The 20,645-nt window shown below is 34.4% G+C and overlaps 2 protein-coding genes and 1 long non-coding RNA gene across 5 annotated transcripts in view; 2 read left to right on the top strand and 1 right to left on the bottom strand.

Moving 5' to 3' along the window:
* Nucleotides 1-384: 384 nt before the first annotated feature.
* LOC149903639 (AN1-type zinc finger protein 1-like) lies at nt 385-1,848 on the top strand. Its single transcript, XM_090108859.1, has 3 exons — nt 385-739; nt 982-1,084; nt 1,312-1,848. Exons 1-3 carry the CDS (start codon nt 459-461, stop codon nt 1,831-1,833), a joined length of 906 nt encoding a protein of 301 aa, XP_089964985.1. The 5' UTR covers nt 385-458; the 3' UTR covers nt 1,834-1,848.
* A 597-nt stretch (nt 1,849-2,445) lies between these two features.
* The window catches only part of LOC149903636 (lutropin-choriogonadotropic hormone receptor-like), a 36,941-nt gene continuing 18,741 nt past the window's right edge, over nt 2,446-20,645 (bottom strand). Inside the window, exons 2-14 of one of the 3 annotated variants that reach the window (XM_090108702.1) lie at nt 17,526-17,640; nt 17,188-17,262; nt 13,374-13,442; nt 12,660-12,761; nt 10,065-10,130; nt 9,641-9,709; nt 9,480-9,554; nt 6,685-6,802; nt 5,827-5,943; nt 5,226-5,314; nt 4,691-4,861; nt 3,967-4,140; nt 2,446-3,400 (exon numbers count right to left, since the gene is read on the bottom strand). In XM_090108702.1, coding sequence (XP_089964828.1) covers nt 2,491-3,400; nt 3,967-4,140; nt 4,691-4,861; nt 5,226-5,314; nt 5,827-5,943; nt 6,685-6,802; nt 9,480-9,554; nt 9,641-9,709; nt 10,065-10,130; nt 12,660-12,761; nt 13,374-13,442; nt 17,188-17,262; nt 17,526-17,640 — 2,150 coding nt within the window. In that variant the 3' untranslated portion in view covers nt 2,446-2,490. Of the gene's footprint in view, nt 3,401-3,966; nt 4,141-4,690; nt 4,862-5,225; nt 5,315-5,826; nt 5,944-6,684; nt 6,803-9,479; nt 9,555-9,640; nt 9,710-10,064; nt 10,131-12,659; nt 12,762-13,365; nt 13,443-17,187; nt 17,263-17,525; nt 17,641-20,645 lie in introns of those variants that run through there. The other 2 variants (XM_090108703.1, XM_090108704.1) reach the window with 2 other exon arrangements.
* LOC149903638 (uncharacterized) lies at nt 6,985-8,453 on the top strand. The gene is made up of 2 exons (XR_016457409.1): nt 6,985-7,519; nt 7,643-8,453. It is a non-coding gene; the product is annotated as an uncharacterized LOC149903638 (long non-coding RNA).

The following is a 20,645-nucleotide window of genomic DNA, read 5'->3' as shown; positions in this document are numbered from 1 at the left end:
GGGCGGTAAGCTAGATATAGAATGTAGTGGATTTAGATTTATTTTCATTTTAATGTTCGAAAATCTAATAATAAAAATATATATATATACAGTAACTCTAAGACAGTAGCGCACAGTAACGTGATCCAAAAGATCCGTGTAGCATGGTGTATGTCACAGAGCAAGGTGTATGCTATGGTGTAGCACAATGTAGCACTACATATTCAAAATGGGAAAAATAAGCCCACCGCTGTATACAACACGTTTACGTGAACGCATCGTAATTCGTAAACGTGAAAAAGCAAACAAAAAGATATGTCAAATTCAATGTCAAATTTACACATGGACATGTGTCACTTTTGACAACAACACAGATGATCAGCTGTGATGATCAGGCGAATTTAAGTAAACAAGAAATATTATTGCAATATATATTTGTTTGGATAACATAAATACAATATTTTTACAATTACTACAAAATGGAATTCCCTGATCTCGGTGAACACTGCCAGTATAAGGATTGCAACCAGACTGATTTTCTACCTCTTCAGTGTAAATGTGGAAAGATATTTTGTAGAGTTCACTTCAACGACCACTGTCTTTCTGGTTTATGTGAAATGGCGCCAAAACCTCGGGATATAGTGCCTAGTAATGATGAAATATACAGATGTTCAGAGAAAGGATGCAGGAAGGGTAACCTTCATGAGATGCTGTGCACTAAGTGTAATAAACATTATTGTATAGAGCACAGGTTTCATCCGTAAGTAAATAGCGTCTAATTAATAAATTGCACACATAACTCGATCTCCGTTTTACCTGAAAATGCAATAGAGTTCAAGATAAACACATTTTCTTCTGTGTTTGTGATGAAATATGTACCAAAAAAGTATTTTCAGTTATACATATAGATCTATCTGGCTAGCCCTTGTTTATCTGCATCCAGTCATCGCAGTGTTATTATTTAAATAGACTATTTTATTGAATTGAATGCTTATTTTTTAGGTCATGTCCAGAAATAGATGATGAAACAATGGCATTCAAAATTGAACAACTTGAAGCTCCTAGAAGGCAGTTTCATGAAGCTAATAAGCATTTACAGGAAAAGGTAAAATAATACAGAATTTAATTATTTATCTCACTATGACAAGAATTTTTAAATGTTTTATAACTTTTTATATTATAAATGTAGTGTTCAATATTATTGGTTGTTGGTTTTGAATGTATCATATTCGGTTAATATAAAAATTAATTTGAGAATGAAATATTTTTTTAGATTCTTAGACCTTTGATCTTAAAAACAAATCTTTATAAATATAATTCTTAACATTACAGATAACAGAAAACATAAGAAAAGCATTGCAATCAACAGCAAAAGTGAAGACAGCGTCTAAAATACATCTAATGAGAATAAAACAAAAAGCTGTAGGACCAAAAAGTGTATCACCATCAGATAGGACTTATTTTGCTATCAAAAAACCAGCAAATACTGATCCAAAAGATGTTAAAATTGTACATGAACTGGAAAATATTACCCAAATAGAAACTGTTACTTTAGATCCAGATTTAAAAGGCACTGTACCAGTATTTATAAGTTCTAAATGGAGCCTTGGAAGAACTATAGACAGTATATGTGATTCGTGTGATATTAAAAACGAGAATAATAAAATTGGTTCAACAAAGCTCAGATTGTTCCGGCAACTTGATGGTTATTGTATAAGTCCGGGGAAAATGGATGTGGGTATCCAGGAATTGATGGAAAAAGAGATTTTATTAGAAGACGATAAATTGGTTATGGAATATGTTAGCACAGATGTGTTGAATAGTGTTAATGACGGTCAGATGTTTTTATGTTAAGGAAATAAATTTGTAAATTTTTTAAACATTTGTTTTATTTTATACTAGCGTCCGCTCGCGGATTCGCCCACGTGGTGTTTTGATAAAAGGTAGCCTATGTTCTTTCTCAGGGTCTAAAGATTGTCTGTGCCAAATTTCATCAAAATCGGTTGAGAGGTTCAAGCAGGAAAGCGTAACAGACAGAGTTACTTTCGCATTTATAATATTAGTAGGGACTAACTCATTACTTTATATAAATTTATTAAATCAAATCGAATGTTGAACTACCTATACTGGGTTTTGAATTAATTTCGATTTATATACCCTACCTACTACACCTACTATGTATAATATGGAATCTTGGATAGGGATGAATTAATGATTTTTTTCCAAGTCTTATTATTTCCATCATTCCATGAATTTAAATTATAATAATTTGTATAAATACTTTGTTATACATTCCTACTATCATAATATTCCATTGAACTGAATTGCTTACACCTGATTCGATTGGGTTTAATTCTATTGCATTCAAATACTACAAGACTTCTTGTATCATAATAGGTAACAAACATCAAACTAGGATAGGGAAGTAGGCAAATGAGTTCGTAGTTTTGAAATAAAACAACAAAATATAAATAAATTACAGCTATAATACAAATAATATCACTAATACAATTAAAGCATCGCCTCCCCGTTCTCTTTGACTTGGGACTGTGACCTTTGATAATCGACCAGCGGTAGCAGAGGTGCCGGCATCGACGGGTTCGTATGTGCTGTTGGCGGCGGCGTTCCCAACTTATACTTCTCTATCAACCAATTACATTTACCCGTCCTCGCTATCAACGTTAGAAGGTCCTTACGATACTGTTTCGTGAGTATCGCGTAGAGAAATGGATTCGCACAGGCGTTCAATGGATAAAAGAATACGAGGAGCACTTTGCCGTGGCTGACGTCGACTAGAGGAATTCCAGCGAGGGCCGTCACTCCAAAGAAGGCAACAGGTGCCCAGCAGAGCAAATCAGTCCCGATTAGTAAAGCCATTTTGTTCGCAATCCGTCTCTCAGCCGCTGCCGCTGCCCCCCTCCCGCCATACTTCTCCCCCCCTCCTCCCAAAGACCTGTATATTTGCACATAGCATATCACTATCGTTACCCACGCGATTGCATTCGTCGCGAATAAAGATCCTTGATACACAGCGACTCCAATGTTTTCGCTTTCCACCGGAAGGCAAATAGATGTTGATGAGTAATCAGACACTCCTGCTAACGGTAGCCCAGCCATGAGTAGAGAGAATAACCACCCTCCGAGCATTATCTTCGCTGCAGCGGACAGAGTAATGCGTCTTTCGAGATATATTGCGTATGTGATCGCGAACCATCTTTCTAAAGTGACGATAGTTAGGGTAAAGACGGAGAGTTGGCCAGAGAAGACGGAGAGAAAGCCGGCGACTTTGCATCCTGTGCCGTATTGCCAATCGTACGCGTAGTTAAAGAATTCTCCATACGATCTGAGGTCAACTACTGCGAGCATAAAGAGGTATAACCCGGTGCAGAGGTCGGAGAACGCGAGGTGGCACATGAGGAACCTGAAAAGATATTATATGTTTTAATTTTATATGGTTGTCTTCTTTCAATGAGGATCAATTATGGAAAATTATATGGTTTAGTGCCTAAAAAAATCATTTAGTTATAGTTAAATATTGATAAAAAAAATTATTATAACAAATGCCTTGATGATAAAAATGCATGGAATACACTAGACACAGAGGCAGAATTGTGCTTCAGACAGTTTTTGAGTGTGATTGTGTGTCTATTTATCTATACTTATGTATATAATTTTATAAAGCTGAAGAGTTTGTTTGTTTGTAGATTTGTTAGTTTGAACGCGCTAAACTCAGTAACTACTGGTTCGATTTGAAAAATTCTTTTGGTTTTAGATAGCCCATTTATCGAAGTAGGCTATATAACTTATAGCCTACTTCGATAAGTAGGTACTACAATGTAAGATAAGATAAGATAAGATAAGATAAGATAAGATAAGATAATACTTTATTGCACACACACAAGATTTACATAAAACACAGAAAAAGAACAAACAGATACACGTAATGTACTAGTACTACAATGCACTTAAAAACAATTACTCACTGACCTGGGCACAGTGAGCTCCGTATGGTTGGTGAGCAACACGAGCAGCACGGCGACATTGCCGACCACCGCGGCCGCGACCACGAACCACACGCTCGCGCGGAGCCACGACCAACCCATCACGTCTTCGCACGGGTTTAGAGCGTCTGGTAGTGGCGTGCACTCTACTTTCCGACGGCTGGAAATTGTTATAAGTTTTATGTTTATTTTTAAGCTATCGCGGGCCTTGAGCGCGGGGACCGAATCGAGAAATTCCGTAAAAAGCCTCACGCTCCCCACTCCGACGGGCGCGGAGGTGTGGCTTGAAGGCATAGCATGCAATAGCTTTACCGCGGCAGTCCCCGAGTGCCACACGTCTTTTTATTGTCATAGACCAAAGCGCTCACGAGACGTTAAGATAGATATATATAGAAAAATTTCCATCTTGACTGCCATGCTATTCGACCAACATGCAATGTGCATAGTCAGCTACGACACGAATTTTCCAATACAGTCTTTCTATCCAAGGTTGACACAACGCGTCGTGTCGTGGGCGTTTTTAACCGACTTCAAAAAAAGAAGGAGGTTATCAATTCGGCTGGTATATTTTTCATTAAAGCACGACACAAAAAATGCAACATTTTACTATGACCACAACACGTTGTGAGCTTTTTTTTCCGTCTGAGGTTGTAATAAACGCTGAAAAGATAGAGGTAAGTTAATTATAGACTTGTTCTAACTTATCTTACCTCTTGCTAAAATTCCCGCACTCCGCAAACAAGGGTACTCCAAAAGTATTATTAACAGGCGGATGAAAATAGTCATTGGTCTCAAAGCTGGAAGAATCTGAGAAATATTGCTGTTCACTCCAGCCGTCGTATTCCTCGCTGTTTGTTGTTGTTTCTTCTTCTTCTGAATATCTGGAAGTATAATAATTATTGTGAGGAAAGAGAGTAGGTACGTAGGTAGTTATAGGCGTATTACAATTATTTAATTTACTTTTTTTTATTTTTGAAGTGAAACTTCTTTAGGCGCGTTGAGAGTAAAATTCAAAATTTGATGGCAATACCGTCACGAATCTTGTCAAAGAAGTTTCACTTCTGACACTTATTTTTTTAATTTTATGTATAATCGATTTTGACAGACTAAGTACTATCTACTATAGTTACAAATGCGAAGTATCTAGTGGTTTTATTTGGACAAAGAAAATTCTTTGAAAATATTCAAATGCATATTCCAAAAAATATCTTATTATATGATAAGACAATAGAATTTATAACTTACTCTATTCCAACTGTTGATATCTCCATTATTTCTTCAGGTGGGAGCGATCTTCGTGATCTGTTCGATCCATTCTTGTCTTTGCCGCATCTCTGTGAGCAGATAATTATTACCTATAACACTATTTTTAATTTAACTAATTAAAATATCTGGAACTCGATTTATCTCTATCGGTTACAGTTTATAACTAAAAATTATTTACGAGGCAGGGGGAGGCAGCTTTGAAAGGAAGAGAAAAATACCTAATTTAAAAACGTATGAAGACATCTTATAAATATATCAGGGTATTCTGAAATAACAAATAAACAATACAATCTAATTGTTACATTTATATGAATAATGCAGAAATCTTTTAATAACTCAGGCCCCGTAATCACAGACACAATAGAAAATCTATTGTGTCGTGGACCGATCGGGCCGTTCGGGGCTCAATGGGTTAAAATGTCTTTAATTTTTTTAATGGCACCTACCATCACAATGTCTTCGCGTCACCTCTGAATTAATGTCCAGAGACTTTTTCTTTAGATTTATTACCGAATAATATTTCACAACAATAATGCACGAGTTATATTCAGTTAGTTGAATAAATAATTATAATAAATACCTGAGCCATAATAGCCAGTTGCGTTTCATATAGCGCGTGTCTCGCGGGGTTGTGTCGCTCGGGGAACGCGAAGGCGCAGCAGTGGAAGTGGTGGGTCAGATGTGCCCGCTCTAAGTTCTACAAGTACAAAATTTATGCTAAGTGATAGGGAACTAATTATACCGTGTTTTTGTTTGAATACTATTGGTATTTTTTGTTGTTAACTAAGTACAAACATTTATTTTATTGAAGAGTTAAATAAAAACTAAATAACTACGTAAGTATATAAAATAAGGTTTGATCACCACTCAGACAAAAAGTATTTATCATACATAACGAAGTGATAAAAAGCCTATAAAATACAGAATATGAACAGAAATACCTAGGTTGACTATCCTTTCCAGATCTTATTTATAAGTTACTAGCTTTCCACCCGCGGCATCGCCCGCGCAGTTAAAGAAAAACCCGCATAGTTCCCGTTGGATTTCCGGGATAAAACCTATCCTATGTCCCGGGGTAAAAAGTAGCCTATGTCCTTTCTCGGGTATCAAAATATCTCTATACCAAATTTCATGCAAATTGGTTCAGTAGTTAAGGCGTGATTGAGTAACAGACAGACAGACAGAGTTACTTTCGCATTTATAATATTAGTATGGATCTGTATTATATACAGGTAATAAGAACTCGAAAAATATATAGACAACCTAATTGTTACAAATTCCATACGTGGTATTTCTATCAATCCGTAGAAGATTGAATTTAAGATTCTATACGACTTAAACAAAAAAGTAGTCCTAAGTCCATTTATAAATCATAAAGCTATAGCCTATATCTGATAGTGCATATAAACGCATATCAAAATACAGAAATGCCACTCACTTGAAATTCGTAAATAGACGGAATGTACTTCAACGAGGGTGTCTTTTCTATCTTCAATGTTTCTAGTTTCTCCAAACCCTTGGTAGGCAATGATGTTATGGCGGTGTTACTTAAATCTCTGAAAATAAATTAACAATTAAAATCTAATCTTGTTAAATACAATACTACAACACTAAAAATAAATAAATCTTAACTATTAATATAAAGCTGAATAGTTTGTTTGATCGCGTTAATCACCGGAACTCTTGAACCGGTCAAGGTGATGAATTAATTTTTCTAACATTTACGGCCCTTTTCAAACCTTCGTAATTTTTATATTATTAAAGTTGTCGTGATGAAAATTCTTGACAAGAAAGTTCAATAGTAACACAATACGTCTACCGTTTTAGAAACATGATTCCATGATATTTTCTCGATAGAAAAAAAATACAAAGTTCTCATTGTTATTTTTTTATAATCTCTGGCATCTTCAAAATAACAAACGTAAAGTTACGACTTTTTGGATATTAACTATAAAATATACAACCTATACGTCTACCGATTTAGAATTTTGAAATATGCGATGGTTTTGAAATAAACAAGAAATACTTGAAATTAGCGCGCGACCAGCCAATATAGCGAGAGCCGCCCTGTACCTTCCTACCCCGATCGCTGCACGAGTCATTCCCGCTACGGCCGTCACACGGGGAACTTGTGTCGCTCGCGCAATCGTAAAAAAGGGTGACAACACGATAAGACAAAATGAGACAAATGGGGACAATAAAGAAAATAAGAAGAAGAAACATAAAGGTTGGAGAAAAAAGAATGCTTACAATTGGAACAAATTAATGAAGAAGTTGGTTTTATTTTAAATTTGATGATAATTGTATTATAGACGATGTTTGATATGTACCCCTGTTTTAAGTACATAACGAATGTGTAAGATTTTTTTCATTTATAGCATAGATAATCTTTTCAGAAATCCGGAATCCAGAAGGAAAATAAACCCACTGATTGTTCACAATGTGAACCCACTCCTTCGTAAGTACCTTTATTCAGTCAAAAATGTATGTTATCAACGTTCTACTGGTTTTATCGCATGATTCCATTTTTAGCAAAAAGCAACAAAGTGCAAAGAAATAAAAAATCATGGTGAACTTAGTGGAAGTATGGCGGACGTGATATGGAACAGGAGCTCATTGGAGTAGTATTATATTTAAAAAAAATACGATAAAATTTCAAGAATTACATTTCTTAGTAGGTGGTAGATAAGTATGTTGTATAAAGAATTTGATGTTGATATTTATTTCATTTATACTTACTACACCTGTGCGGGAAATTGCTTAGTACTAAAACAGGTTTATATTCATATTTACATAGTAATGTGAGTTTTAATTTCGAAAAATTTTGTGTAAGTATATTAAATTGAGTTCCTGGGTGATCTGGAAACACAATTGGGCCCGGAAGATGGCGCTGCAGTCACTCCTCCTAATCACATGAACCGATTTGGATGAATATTTGTGTGCACATTTCATTGTTGTGGGATGATTGGTTGATTCGTTTTCACATTAGCTAATATTATGTATTTTTGTTGTAAACTTAATTAAATGTTTATAATACATTATTATTGGTATAAATAAGCCAGTGTTCGTCTCACATTGCTGTACCTGCCTACCTACCCTACCAGGGCCTAACTTTGTTCTGGCTATTTTATTTTGATTATTTGTAATGAATAATTACAATTATAATAGAGTGCAAAAAATAAATACATGCGTCAATATATTTTGTGTTTTTTTTAAAACAATTTTTCTATTTAAAAAAATATCACTCCGACCGCGGCTTTGCCCGCTTGGAATTAGGTTATATCGTGAATCCTGTTTTATCCCACAGAAGTGTTCAGTTCGGATAAAAAGTATCCTATGTGTAAATCCAGGCAATTAGCTATATTTTATCAAAATTGGTAATGTAGTCTTGACGTGATTAAGTAACAACTAACAAAAAAATATACAAATTAACATCCAAAGTTTCGCATCAGTTTTACTGTATTAGTGATATCTTCCACTCTTGACTTTAACTGAGAAGAATTAGGGTTTATAACTTCTTTCAGAAATAGTACCTTTCATTTCTGGGCATGATGTAATATCTACGTCAGCATCAAATTCTATCTAAATCAATTCAGTAGTCCGCGTTATTGAGTACCATTTCATTTTTTCAGAGTAACAATATTTTTTGTTATTTTAAAGATTATTTATAACCTGTATTATTTTGTAATAAAGTAAACATTACGAAATGGTAATAATTATTAATAATGTCTAAGTAGTTGTTAAAAAGAAGATTATTTGTTTATAAGCAAGAAAATAAAACCAATAAATCAACAATTAAATAAATGTATGACAATATTATAACTGTATGACGACTCCATACATGTTTGTCCCGAGTCGGCCAGCGGCAGCGCGGCGAGTTTGCAAGAATGACTTCGCGCACACCCGCGTTCGCGATAGCGAGCTATTAGACTCCGCCCGCCAAGCAGTGGATTTTTTTTTGTGTATCGTCTTAAACAATATAAAAACTATTGGATAGGCAGATGGTCTTTGGATACCATGAGGGTACATTTTCTTAAGGTACTAGATGGAAATCGCAAAAATATACCACCTCACATTTAAAAGTGTATTTTCTGCCAAATTATTTCAGCAGTTTTGGCGTAAAAGTGCATCATCAAACACCTTTATATCAACCCGAAAATAATAATTATAGAAATTGAATTAACGGTATTTGAGAAACAAGTTAAATTAGATTCGTACTTAAACATAACTTACAATTGTCGAAGCAGGAGATTACCAGCAAAGGCAAGTTCGTCCAGTCTTCTTAAATTCGGATTACCTCTAAAGCTACTGTAATAAAAAAAAATATTTTTAAATCTTCCTTTCTTTTTATAAGTCTATGAAATATATAAAAAAAAACTTAAAAGTTTACCTACAGCTTTGAAATTTGAGCGTTTTTGAACGCATGCGCCGGGACCTCTTCTAAGAGATTGTAGTTGAGAGATCTGAAAGAAAAATCATAATAATATATCTGAAATTACGATATGAAATGAAAAAAAATTAAAGAAAAATTGGTTGTCTGTAAAGTCTGTTTACTGACGATAGTTGAACGTGACAACGTCGTAAGAAAATACTGATTTCTTTGTCGCTCGTTCCGCGCTGTCCTTACATGGAACTCCTCAGAGCGAGGTAACGCCGCATGAGTCATGTTTTTTCGTGCGTGCAGCCGGCTCTATCGAATTATAAGACGTTGTCACGTCAAAAAGAATTATCGATATTTCTAAGCAACAAGGGAAAAAATAATAATTTGGGTTCGGATAAAATAAAAATAAATGGTTAAACATGTACCTAGTGACTTACACTTGATCTGCGCGGACTCTGAGCGCGTGCGCAGGTAAGCGCTTTATGTGGTTCCCTTCGAGATCACTGCAAACATTAAAACTTATAATAATTGGGAATTTAAAATGCAAAAGTGCAATGAAAAATATGAGAGTGAGAGGAATACAAAGTAAAGTTTCGAATTTCTTAAAAAAAAAAATCTGGCAATGGCCAATGATAGTTGGATTAATTACATTTTTCGACAACGACTGTCACTAAAGGTGGTAATAATTCGTCAGAATAGCATTTTCTTCCTTTCATAAAATGCTTTCCCAGTGTTGATTAAAATCCAAGGAAATGGCTTTTAATATACAAGTTCAAATATTATGACAATAGTAAATAGACATGATGATAAGCAATCCAAGATGATCTTGGATGGAAGGTTGACGCGTTTAGATATAGGTATAAGCATATTTAACTATTATTATGAGTCAAACAATATAATCAACTACAGGCAGAGGCATACAAAACTAACAATGCATTGAGTTATTATTTTTCAAAATCATACGAAATCCCCAGAAGTAATAAGGACCAAAGATCATGCAACAGCATTTATATTTTTTTTTGTCAGGACAATTTTCACACACGGCACGATCTGATCCCATACTAAGCTTTCGCTTGTGTTATGGAAACCAGATGGCTGATAAACATACATATATAATTTTAAATAAATACTTATATAGATAATTAACACCCAAACACAGAGCAAACATCTATGTTCATAACACAAATATTTTCCCTGGGTGGGAATCGAATCCACGACCTCTGGCTTGGAAGGCAGGGCCACTACCAACCAAGCCAACCGGCCAGTCGCACTATGTGTTTTTAGGCCCGAAAAAGTTTCATTCTTGTTTGATTGGAAATATCTAAGGAGCTTCTCTTTTTAAATGCACGAGTAGAACACCCAGAGTTTTATTTCAAAAACACAATTTTAAAAAAAAAATATTTAAAATATTGGAATTTTCGCGGCCGACTGAGCTAAATAAATTCGTATAAAAAAATAGATACACTAGATAATTTATTATGTTGCTAATATATTATGTAGTGATTACAGGCGCAAATTATCCCTTTTTGAAATTTTCGATATTGTCGATAGAGGCGAAAGTATTGTAATTTTTACTAATTTTCGTTTTTATTTTTTTATATTATATGCAGGCGTTAGTAGAAGCTCTGTTTAGTACCAAAAGAAGCCTTGAACTGAGGGCTACATATGACAAAAATACCACATTCTAACCACAAAGTTATTACGAGATATGGATTTTCAAATAATTCAATGTCAGGGTTGACCCTAGTAAAGAAAAAGTCAAAGCTTTTTTTTAACAATTATATATATGTATATCATCTATCTATTACCAAGTTTTTGTTTATGTTTTAAGTCGTTAGTTATAGTCGATATTTTAATATTATTCAATATATTATTATAGGTAGGTAATCCATATGATATGTAATAAATTAACTGAATAAAAAAAAATCTTAGATTTTTAAGACAATTCAATAATATCAAATTAATACAAATAAATCTCCTTTTTCGTCAATATTTTGAGCATTGATCATAGTAATCTCATTAAAAGTCAAACGGAATTAACAGTAAAAACATTGACAACCCTATCTTTGAATTCTTTGAAAATCTATATCTCGTAATAACTTCGTGATTAGAATGTGGTATTTTTGTCACATGTAGCCCTCAGTTCAAGGCTTTTTTTGGTACTAAACAGAGCTTCTACTAACGCCTGCATATAATATAAAAAATAAAAACGAAAATCAGTAAAAATTACAATACTTTCGCCTCTATCGACAATATCGAAAATTTCAAAAAGGGATAATTTGCGCCTGTAATCACTACGTATATTAGCAACATAATAAATTATCTAGTGTATCTATTTTTTTTTATACGAATTTATTTATCTCAGTCGGCCGCGAAAATTCCAATTTTTTAATATTTTATTAAAAATCGTTGAATAATATTAAAATATCGACTATAACTAACGACTTAAACCATAAACAAAAACTTGGTAATAGATAGACGATTTATATAATTGTTAAAAAACAGCTTTGACTTTTTCTTTATTAGGGACAACCCTGACATTGAATTCTTTGAAAATCGATATCTCGTAATAACTTCGTGGTTAGAATGTGGTATTTTTGTCACATGTAGACCTCAGTGCAAGGCTTCTTTTGGTACTAAACAGAGCTTCTACTAACGCCTGCATATAATATAAAAAAATAAAAACGAAAATCAGTAAAAATTACAATACTTTCGCCTCTATCGACAATATCGAAAATTTCAAAAAGGGATAATTTGCGCCTGTAATCACTACATATATTAGCAACATAATAAATTATCTAGTGTATCTATTTTTTTTATACGAATTTATTTAGCTCAGTCGGCCGCGAAAATTCCAATATTTTAAATATTTTTTTAAAAATCGTGTTTTTGAAATAAAACTCTGGGTGTTCTACTCGTGCATTTAAAAAGAGAAGCTCTTTAGATATTTCCAATAAAACAAGAATGAAACTTTTTCGGGCCTAAAAACACATAGTGAGACGGTACTATCGCTCGGTATATTATGTACTTACATAGCTTGTAAATAAGATAGTGTGCTGTTAGACCGCTTCCTATGGTGGTCGTGGACGTGACTCAAGTTGGGCACCTCAAGTAGTCCAGAAGTGGTCACCATGCTGTGAATATAACTTCTTTCAATTGAGCAGTAGAGTAGTTTATTATGCTGGATAACCTCGTAGTGCCACAGTTAATGCGGTGTGTTAGTAATTAGTTATTTTATAAATAACTAGTGGTCCGCCGCGGCTTCGCCCGTGGTACCTACATGTTTAAACTATCCTATCTCTCAAGTTGGATCGAACTGCACATGGTGTGCGAATTTTATTATAATCGGTTAAGCGGTTTAGGAGTCCATTGAGGACAAACATTGTGACACGAGATTTATATATATTAAGATTAGGAATTCATTGTAAAGAATACTAACAAAAATTCAAATAGTGCTCGCCAACATTTTACACGGTAGTTAGATACTAATTAAGGAAAATATAATAAGCATAAAAATTGTATAAATTGCACATTTCTGTAATTTGAAGTGGCATGTGCATATAAGTTACAGCAATAACAAATTCTTCATTGAAGCACATGACTTAATGCACGTAAGTTTTGCATTTCATAATAAACTCCCCTTGTACCTACAAAACTATGAATAATCTATCGAAGTATCCCCTAAACCTTCAACAAAGTGGTAAACTAGCTTATTTAAAACATCAATTAACAACATACATACGTACAATGTGCGCAGTTCAGGCAACGCCGGCAGCGGCGCTAGCCTCTGCAGCCTTGGTGCTTGTGTTATAAAACTGTAACAAATAGGTAAGCAGGTACGATTAGATGTAATTTTCTTCTGATTTCTGAACATCATTTGACTCTGGTAACAGGATATTATTTAGGCTAATATAAAATAATTATTAGGCAGATAAACATTTGGTAAAAAAAACTACACCCAACATGTGCCATTGGCAAAATGATTACGATTATGAATTTTGTAAATATTTCAATACGATTATCTTGATTATCAAGCTTTATAAAAGTAAAAGTTAATTTCCGAGTCTATTTGTTGGATATAGGATAGGTATAATCCATACTAATATTATAAATGCGAAAGTAACTCTGTCTGTCTGTCTGTTACTCAATCACGCCTTAACTACTGAACCAATTTGCATGAAATTTGGTATGGAGATATTTTGAAACCCGAGAAAGGACATAGGCTACCTTTTATTACGAAATATGTACCACAGGCGAAGCCGGGGCGGACCACTAGTACATATATAATACGCATGTGTTTCACTGATAGATTTCTTATCAGACAAATAGCTGATCAGCCTTTTGTGTCCTTCCTTATAATAGTAATCGGAGGAGCGAATAGCGATGGTGGTTAAAATTTAGCATATTTCGGAAATGTGAAATGTCTACATATACTTAACTAAAACCTAATAGACCGGGAGATACCGGCGGCTTAGTCGTGTGGGCGTTAGTCGAACTCGTCGGAAAATAGCGATAGTCAGACGATTGACCAGCGTTCACACCATCATTTTTCTTTTTGTCATTGCGTACTAAGACCCCTGTAGAACCGCCATCCTGTTACAAATGACTCGAAATTTTGTGTCAATATCTCCCGGTCTATAAGCCTAACACTGTTGTTGCTGTTAGTTACCACTATCAAAGCATATAAAATTATACTTAGGTATATTTAAACTTGTACAAGGTAAGTAAGTGTATCTTTTGGTGGTTTTGGTTTATATTCTCAGATTATGTTGTTGGCTTGCTGATTATCACCAACCTCTTACTGACTTCGGGATTTTATATTTTTATAGCTGTGTGGCTATGTGTGTATTATATGGATAATTAACACCTACAATTTTATTGTCGTCAAGTTATGTTATCATCTTTGTAGGTATTAAAAAAAGTATAGAAAAGTAGCAAATAATTATGTGTAGGAAATTATGATTGTACCTATAGTTAAGTAGTTGATATAATAATTTAAGTGAACGGTAATTTTTTGAAGTATTGAATGTGATGATAAATTCCTAATAAAACAATAGTGCATACTATATTTATTGATTTTTATAGTTTATTTTGTATCATGAACTGTAAACTTGGCCTGGTGAATTGGCATCTGGCGATGTCAAAGTATTGAACAGTCCTAGGTAATTTGGATTTCAATATACATAGTTAATTTTCTTATATTTTATACACTATGAAGTATGAATTAGCTTCATTGATACTCATATTAAAGTATAATTAAACGTCCAATTACATAAACTATGAATAATTATAATCGTACGACTGAATTATCTTCACGCATTCCTTGACTTGACACTAACAATTTATATTTGTTTTATAATTTCTTGTTTAAAATAACTTCTAGTAGATATATTTTTATATCGATGGATATTGGATATGTTACCGGCCAAACCCGATTTCAGGACAGCCTTAGCCTTAGCCTAGACCATAGGCTATACTAGTTCATCCGATCGTCTTTAGGACGAACTAGTTTAGCCTAGGCAAAACTAGTTTGTCCTGACGGGTTTGGCCGGTAACAGATACTTACATAAAAAATCTAATTAAAAATACATTTTTAAATAGGTAACTTATTGTCTGATTTTCCTTTGAAATTACTAGACATTAGATATATAAAAGTAGACGAAGTGTAAAAAGAATAGGTACATAATATTTGAAACAATATATTCTTATTAGCTCGCTACCCGCTGGTCAATTGTAATTTATTTGCATAAAACATCGAAAATTAAAAACACATGTTTAATTATCTCCGGTAATATATTTTTTTAATGATACCTACTCTAACGCAGAAAAAAATCAGCTTTATTGCTCTGAAAACAGCTTTGTATCATAATTCATGAAAATTATCATAATTGCACCATTCATTATATAATTTACAACGGCAGTAAATACTTCAAGACGTTTAACATGTTGTAAATGTAATCTCTATTGTTCACTGCTTGTTGCTATGATTACTGTGGATTATAATTTATACTAAACCACAGATAGTATTATGCTAAAACGCGATTAGAGTGAAACCAAAAAGATTAACTGAATTTACATTTCATCAAAATATTTTCATTCTTCATCAAATTATACAGGGTGTCCCACTATTGGTATACTAAGCGCGAAGGAACTTGTAGTTTTGCATACACTGATCACGTAAAAAATACTTAAAAAAAATTTTGCTAAATTTTTCCTGAAAATCCATGTTTTCTTCTCTAGCTACGCGTAGCCGGCATATACCGCTTCTCTAAAGTGAGCATTTTATAGCTCACGTGCGGGTGGCAAAGTTGGGCGGGTTGCTTGTTAGGGGTATACACATAGAGTTTCAAGAATTCATCTACATATTTGAAAAAAAATGCGTCTGGAATTTTATAAGTATTTTTTACGTACTCAGCGTATGCAAAACTATAACCTCCTTTGAGTTTAGTACACCAACAGTGCGCAGTGGGACACCCTGTATAGTTACTGTATTTTTCATAATTTGAAACATGGAGTGTCGTTAGAATGGCCTCTAACAACATTGACATTGGTTAATTAATAACTTCAAAACAATATTTTTACTTATAACTTACGATACTAAAATTAAATTCACTATGGCCACTAAGATGGCCACAGATTATGGCGCTATAGGTAGTAGGCCGAAGTATTATACATTTTTGGAGAACTTTTTATAGTTATTTTAGAATTAGCATTTTGACCAATTTTACTAACTTATAATTCAGTTAATAAAATATTTTCTTCGCTTTTAAGAATATCAATTATGTACTTATAACCATTCTTCTGAGATAAGCAATGCTCAATAAAGATTAGGAAGATGTAAGAAGTTTATCTGTGTAATCTTTCTGCAGTTCAAATTTCAATATAATGGTAGTATAATTTAGTATCAGTAGGATTGTTGTAGTAACTTTGTTTATTGTTATAATAAACGGTATTATTTTTTCCACAAGGACCGAAATATACGCGTTTCTAAGAGGATATAAAGACGCCTTAATTAATTGTTTTGTTTAGTTTTACTACTGTTAGAATGCACTTCAAATTTACTATGTCTAAATTCTAAATAGTACTTCCTATAGTAGTATATTATTATTAGTCTGTGCTATAGGTATATAATAGAATTAATGAATTTCATGACCTACAGAGTCCAGACAATGGTTTAGTTATTAGTAGGTATATTACCTACTTCGACACGCTTCATTGTGATTGTTTTACATTTTGTATTGATTAGAAATAAAGAACGATACGATATTTACGATTACGATTACGATTTTATTTATAAGATGATTACGATATTTTTATGTTGCTTTCTTTTATTATACCTGCCTACCTATACTTTTTTATTGGAAACAGTTGACCCGGGAGTAAACAGTAAAGAATATGTCACAGGATTCTAGGAATACAATAACTTTCTGCTGAGTGAAATCATTTTTCAAATCGGTTCAATATTTTCTGAACGTATTCATCAACAACAACCTAAATAATTCCTCTTTTTAATATGATTAAATCTATAGTACCTATAGATGTATAAAAGAGAGTACTCACAAAGATTTGAGATTAGGCATCTTAGTCAGATCTTCAACGGCGACGTGCTCCAAGTTGGGCGCGTCCATCACTGATCTGAAAGCGTTTTATTATAAAAATAATATTGTCTAAAAGTCTATTATGTCTATTGTAGTCGTAATTTATTAGGCTAAGTAGCAAAGCTTCCACTTGAACAGAGCAAGACCGCTCCACCGTTCATACTGAAAACCTTTAGAGAGAAAGAAGGAGTTGCGTCCACTGCATCCTCATTTGGTTGGTTATAGCGTATAGGTATTTCTGGATCCCTAGGAAATGTAATGAAGATTCAAAAGTTTGAAAAAATCGTAGATAAAACTCACAAATGTTCAATAGTATGTAGATGGTAGCCGGCCGCATGGATGGTCCTCGCCGTCAGCCGCGTGATGTTCGTCTTCAGCAACACCACAGACACTGCGTCTGTTTCACATGGCCGTACTGTAAAATGTAAAATAAATTATAAAACGTAATAAAATAATCGTTGTTTTTAAAACGTTAGATGAAATGGGGCATCATTCTAAAGGCTATAAGTTATAACCTGTTTTCGTCTGTAGTTATACTAATGAAACAAAAATTTGGAAAATTGGCATTATAATTAAAAGATAACTGTAAAACATATAAATAATATGATAAATAATATGTGTTATCGCGATATATGCACTAAAGACACCAAGATACATACGAGAAGACAATCTACTATTTATCAAATAAATAATTAATTAATGCTCCGCCTCCAAAGTAGAGTCCGCAAGGCCTAGGTAATTTATCACATTTTGAACGCACTAACCTTACCTACTTGAATTTATTAACGTATTGTATAGATAAAAGATAAGCGGTAAAAATAGCACAGTGAAGTTTATAACAACAATAAATGTAAATATCAAAGGAAGTGAGCCATTTCGTATTCAGTCGAATTAAGCATTTGCATTTCAAACCCTATTCATGAATTAGGTTAAATACCTACTCCTTATTTTCTCAATATTATCTCATTTATACTTTGAGGAATTCCTTTCAAGTTTCTGGCACTTTCTGGTCTGGATACAATAGAATGTATTTCTGAATACCTATAAATATATAACGGAATTCATCCTGCCCGTATCCACAGTATAGATACGATTACTGATTAGTATCTTTTTTACTATTTACTGATTACGTATCTCTATCCGATACATAGTCGCTCACTTTCTCTGATGTAGAAACACTTTTCATCGTGCTATGTAAATATTTTTTACAGAAAGTGTAATAGGTATTGCCCTAATAATATTATTTTTTTTAAAATTCAGTAAAAACCTTAGATCATGAAATAATGATCTAATTCTAAGTAAAAACTGTCTAAGAGCCTCGATCAAAACCACTTTTGAGGATTTGTTGCGTTGATTTGTAGTCAAAATTGGTTTTGATCGGCAATGTGTATAGCAAAATTGTATATTCCAAAAACTAGCGAATGTATAACAAAAACTGCTTATATAAATAAATAACTACATTATAGCCACAAAACGTACTTTACGCTCGTCACAAATACATTACAGAAACTTTGTACTTTCTGTGATTTATATTGACGAAAATATGTTCACATACAAACGTGTCACAAAGAACTCAGATGAGTCCACGTGTAGGTATTGGTAAGTATTTATTGCGTCGTTTTAAACAATATCACTTGTCGTGTATTTCAATTTACTTAATTGCTTGTTTACCAAGTTTCATACCGACTTGTGTAAGTATACGCTTCTTACGCTTTTGTAGTAAATTAACAAACCGACGCCCCCCGCGAATAATCCGGTAATCGTAAAAGTGAAAATGTTCAGGAAAAATAAAAAACCATTTTTCCTTAATAACTCCATTAAACAACAAGTATCAGAGACTCTTAATATCGCATATGGAAGCTAATTTTTTCAGCTATCTGGTTATTTCAACAAAATTTAAGTAGTCCCAAGGGCTTCGTTATAATTTAGCTGGATGCATTTTACTATACTAGTGTAGGTCAAGCTCTGGTCAGTAATGTCACTTACGATATTGTTCGTGTAAATTTATATTTTCGACGGCAACAGTAAAATCTTGTTGCGCTAATATTCGTGTTATTTGTTTTGTATACTGAACATTTGTAAAAATCTATTATTTGGTTATTCGATTGTTTAACAGTAACGTACATTTTATTGTTATAACTATTACTGTTTATTCGAATAGTTTACTTAAGTATTATTTGATGATTATTATAGTATATTTTATGAAATACAGGACATTTTATTAAATGAAACAACTTTGGATTGTTTCACAAAACACGATAGTTATTATTATTATAAAAAATAGACACTGCACTGAAGACACGACTATTACACATGATTACATAATCATGAAAATTATACTATGGTCCTATTACAGTTAAAAATTTAATCAGAATCCTCATCAGAACCTCACAGAATGCGAATCCACCGTGACCAGTCAGTACTTGTGTGGTGTGGTGTGTGATGTCTTTTTCCCGACTACCTTGTATGCAGTAGCAGCGCTTGGGAAAAAGAGCTTCGTGACTCCGGCCGTTCCTCCTACATCGTATCTCCTATCCCATTCGCTGATCGTAGCCTGTCTCAAAATACGCTTGACGAATGAAACAGGACACAGATCGTAATCCGGTTTCCTCCTCAACCCCAAAGCGGCCTCCTTGGCTAACTCGTCTGCCCTTTCGTTCCCCGCCCTGCGTGCGCCTTAATCCAAAACAGGGAGACCTCCCGCCTCTGCAATGCAGCTTTTCGGAGGGCCGCCCGTGTTTGTACAGTCAGGGGATGAGGGGAACTCAGGGTGACCGCCTGGAGCGCCGATCTGGAGTCAATAAGGACACCGACCTTTGCCGCTCCACTCTTGCAGGCTATGTCTACTGCTCTTTTGAGCGCTAGGAGCTCAGCCTGATAGACGGTACAATACGGTGGCAACGCAAGCTTAATGGCCTTTGTCTCGGCATCACCTTTCCATACGGAAAGGGCGGCTCCGACTCGACCCTCAATCTTGCTGCCGTCCGTATAGACCCTGTGGACATGGCTGTTAACCACGTCAGCATAGGTGTCCTCATTTATCAAGCCGAGCCCCAGCTCTACCTGCTCTGCCGGATGTGGGTCCTCAATCTCAAGAGCCATTCGTTCCACCTCCCTGTCCCTCAACACCGCCGGGTGCGACACACCCCTCTTGATCTCATAAAGCCTCGAAGCTTCGAGTATCCTGAGGTCAAGAGGGAGAATCCCAGCCAACAGCATCGCAGATTTCAGGGAGACAGTCCGATATGCTCTGCAGATCTTCTGGGCAAAACCCCGTTGAACGGTGTTAAGCCTCTTTTGGACCCCCATCTTTTCCGTAGTGGGTGCCCACGCTGCTGATGCATACAAGATAGTCGGTTAACTGCGATATATATAGTCTTAACTACTTGGGGGTTAAGCCCCCAACTTACTCTAGCTGCT

Source organism: Colias eurytheme, chromosome 13 (assembly GCF_061535395.1).
Source record: "Colias eurytheme isolate Ceu_HAF_F1 chromosome 13, ilColEury1 Martin Lab GWU primary, whole genome shotgun sequence".
Taxonomy (NCBI): Eukaryota; Metazoa; Arthropoda; class Insecta; order Lepidoptera; family Pieridae; genus Colias; species Colias eurytheme.
This window is presented reverse-complemented; position numbering and strand designations above follow the sequence as displayed.

Coding starts and splice junctions, on each gene's coding strand:
- LOC149903639 (XM_090108859.1), top strand. CDS start 459: ATGGAATTCCCTGATCTCGGTGAACACTGCCAGTATAAGGATTGCAAC. Junction 740..981: donor ATAGAGCACAGGTTTCATCC/GTAAGTAAATAG, acceptor CTTATTTTTTAG/GTCATGTCCAGAAATAGATG. Junction 1,085..1,311: donor ATAAGCATTTACAGGAAAAG/GTAAAATAATAC, acceptor TTAACATTACAG/ATAACAGAAAACATAAGAAA.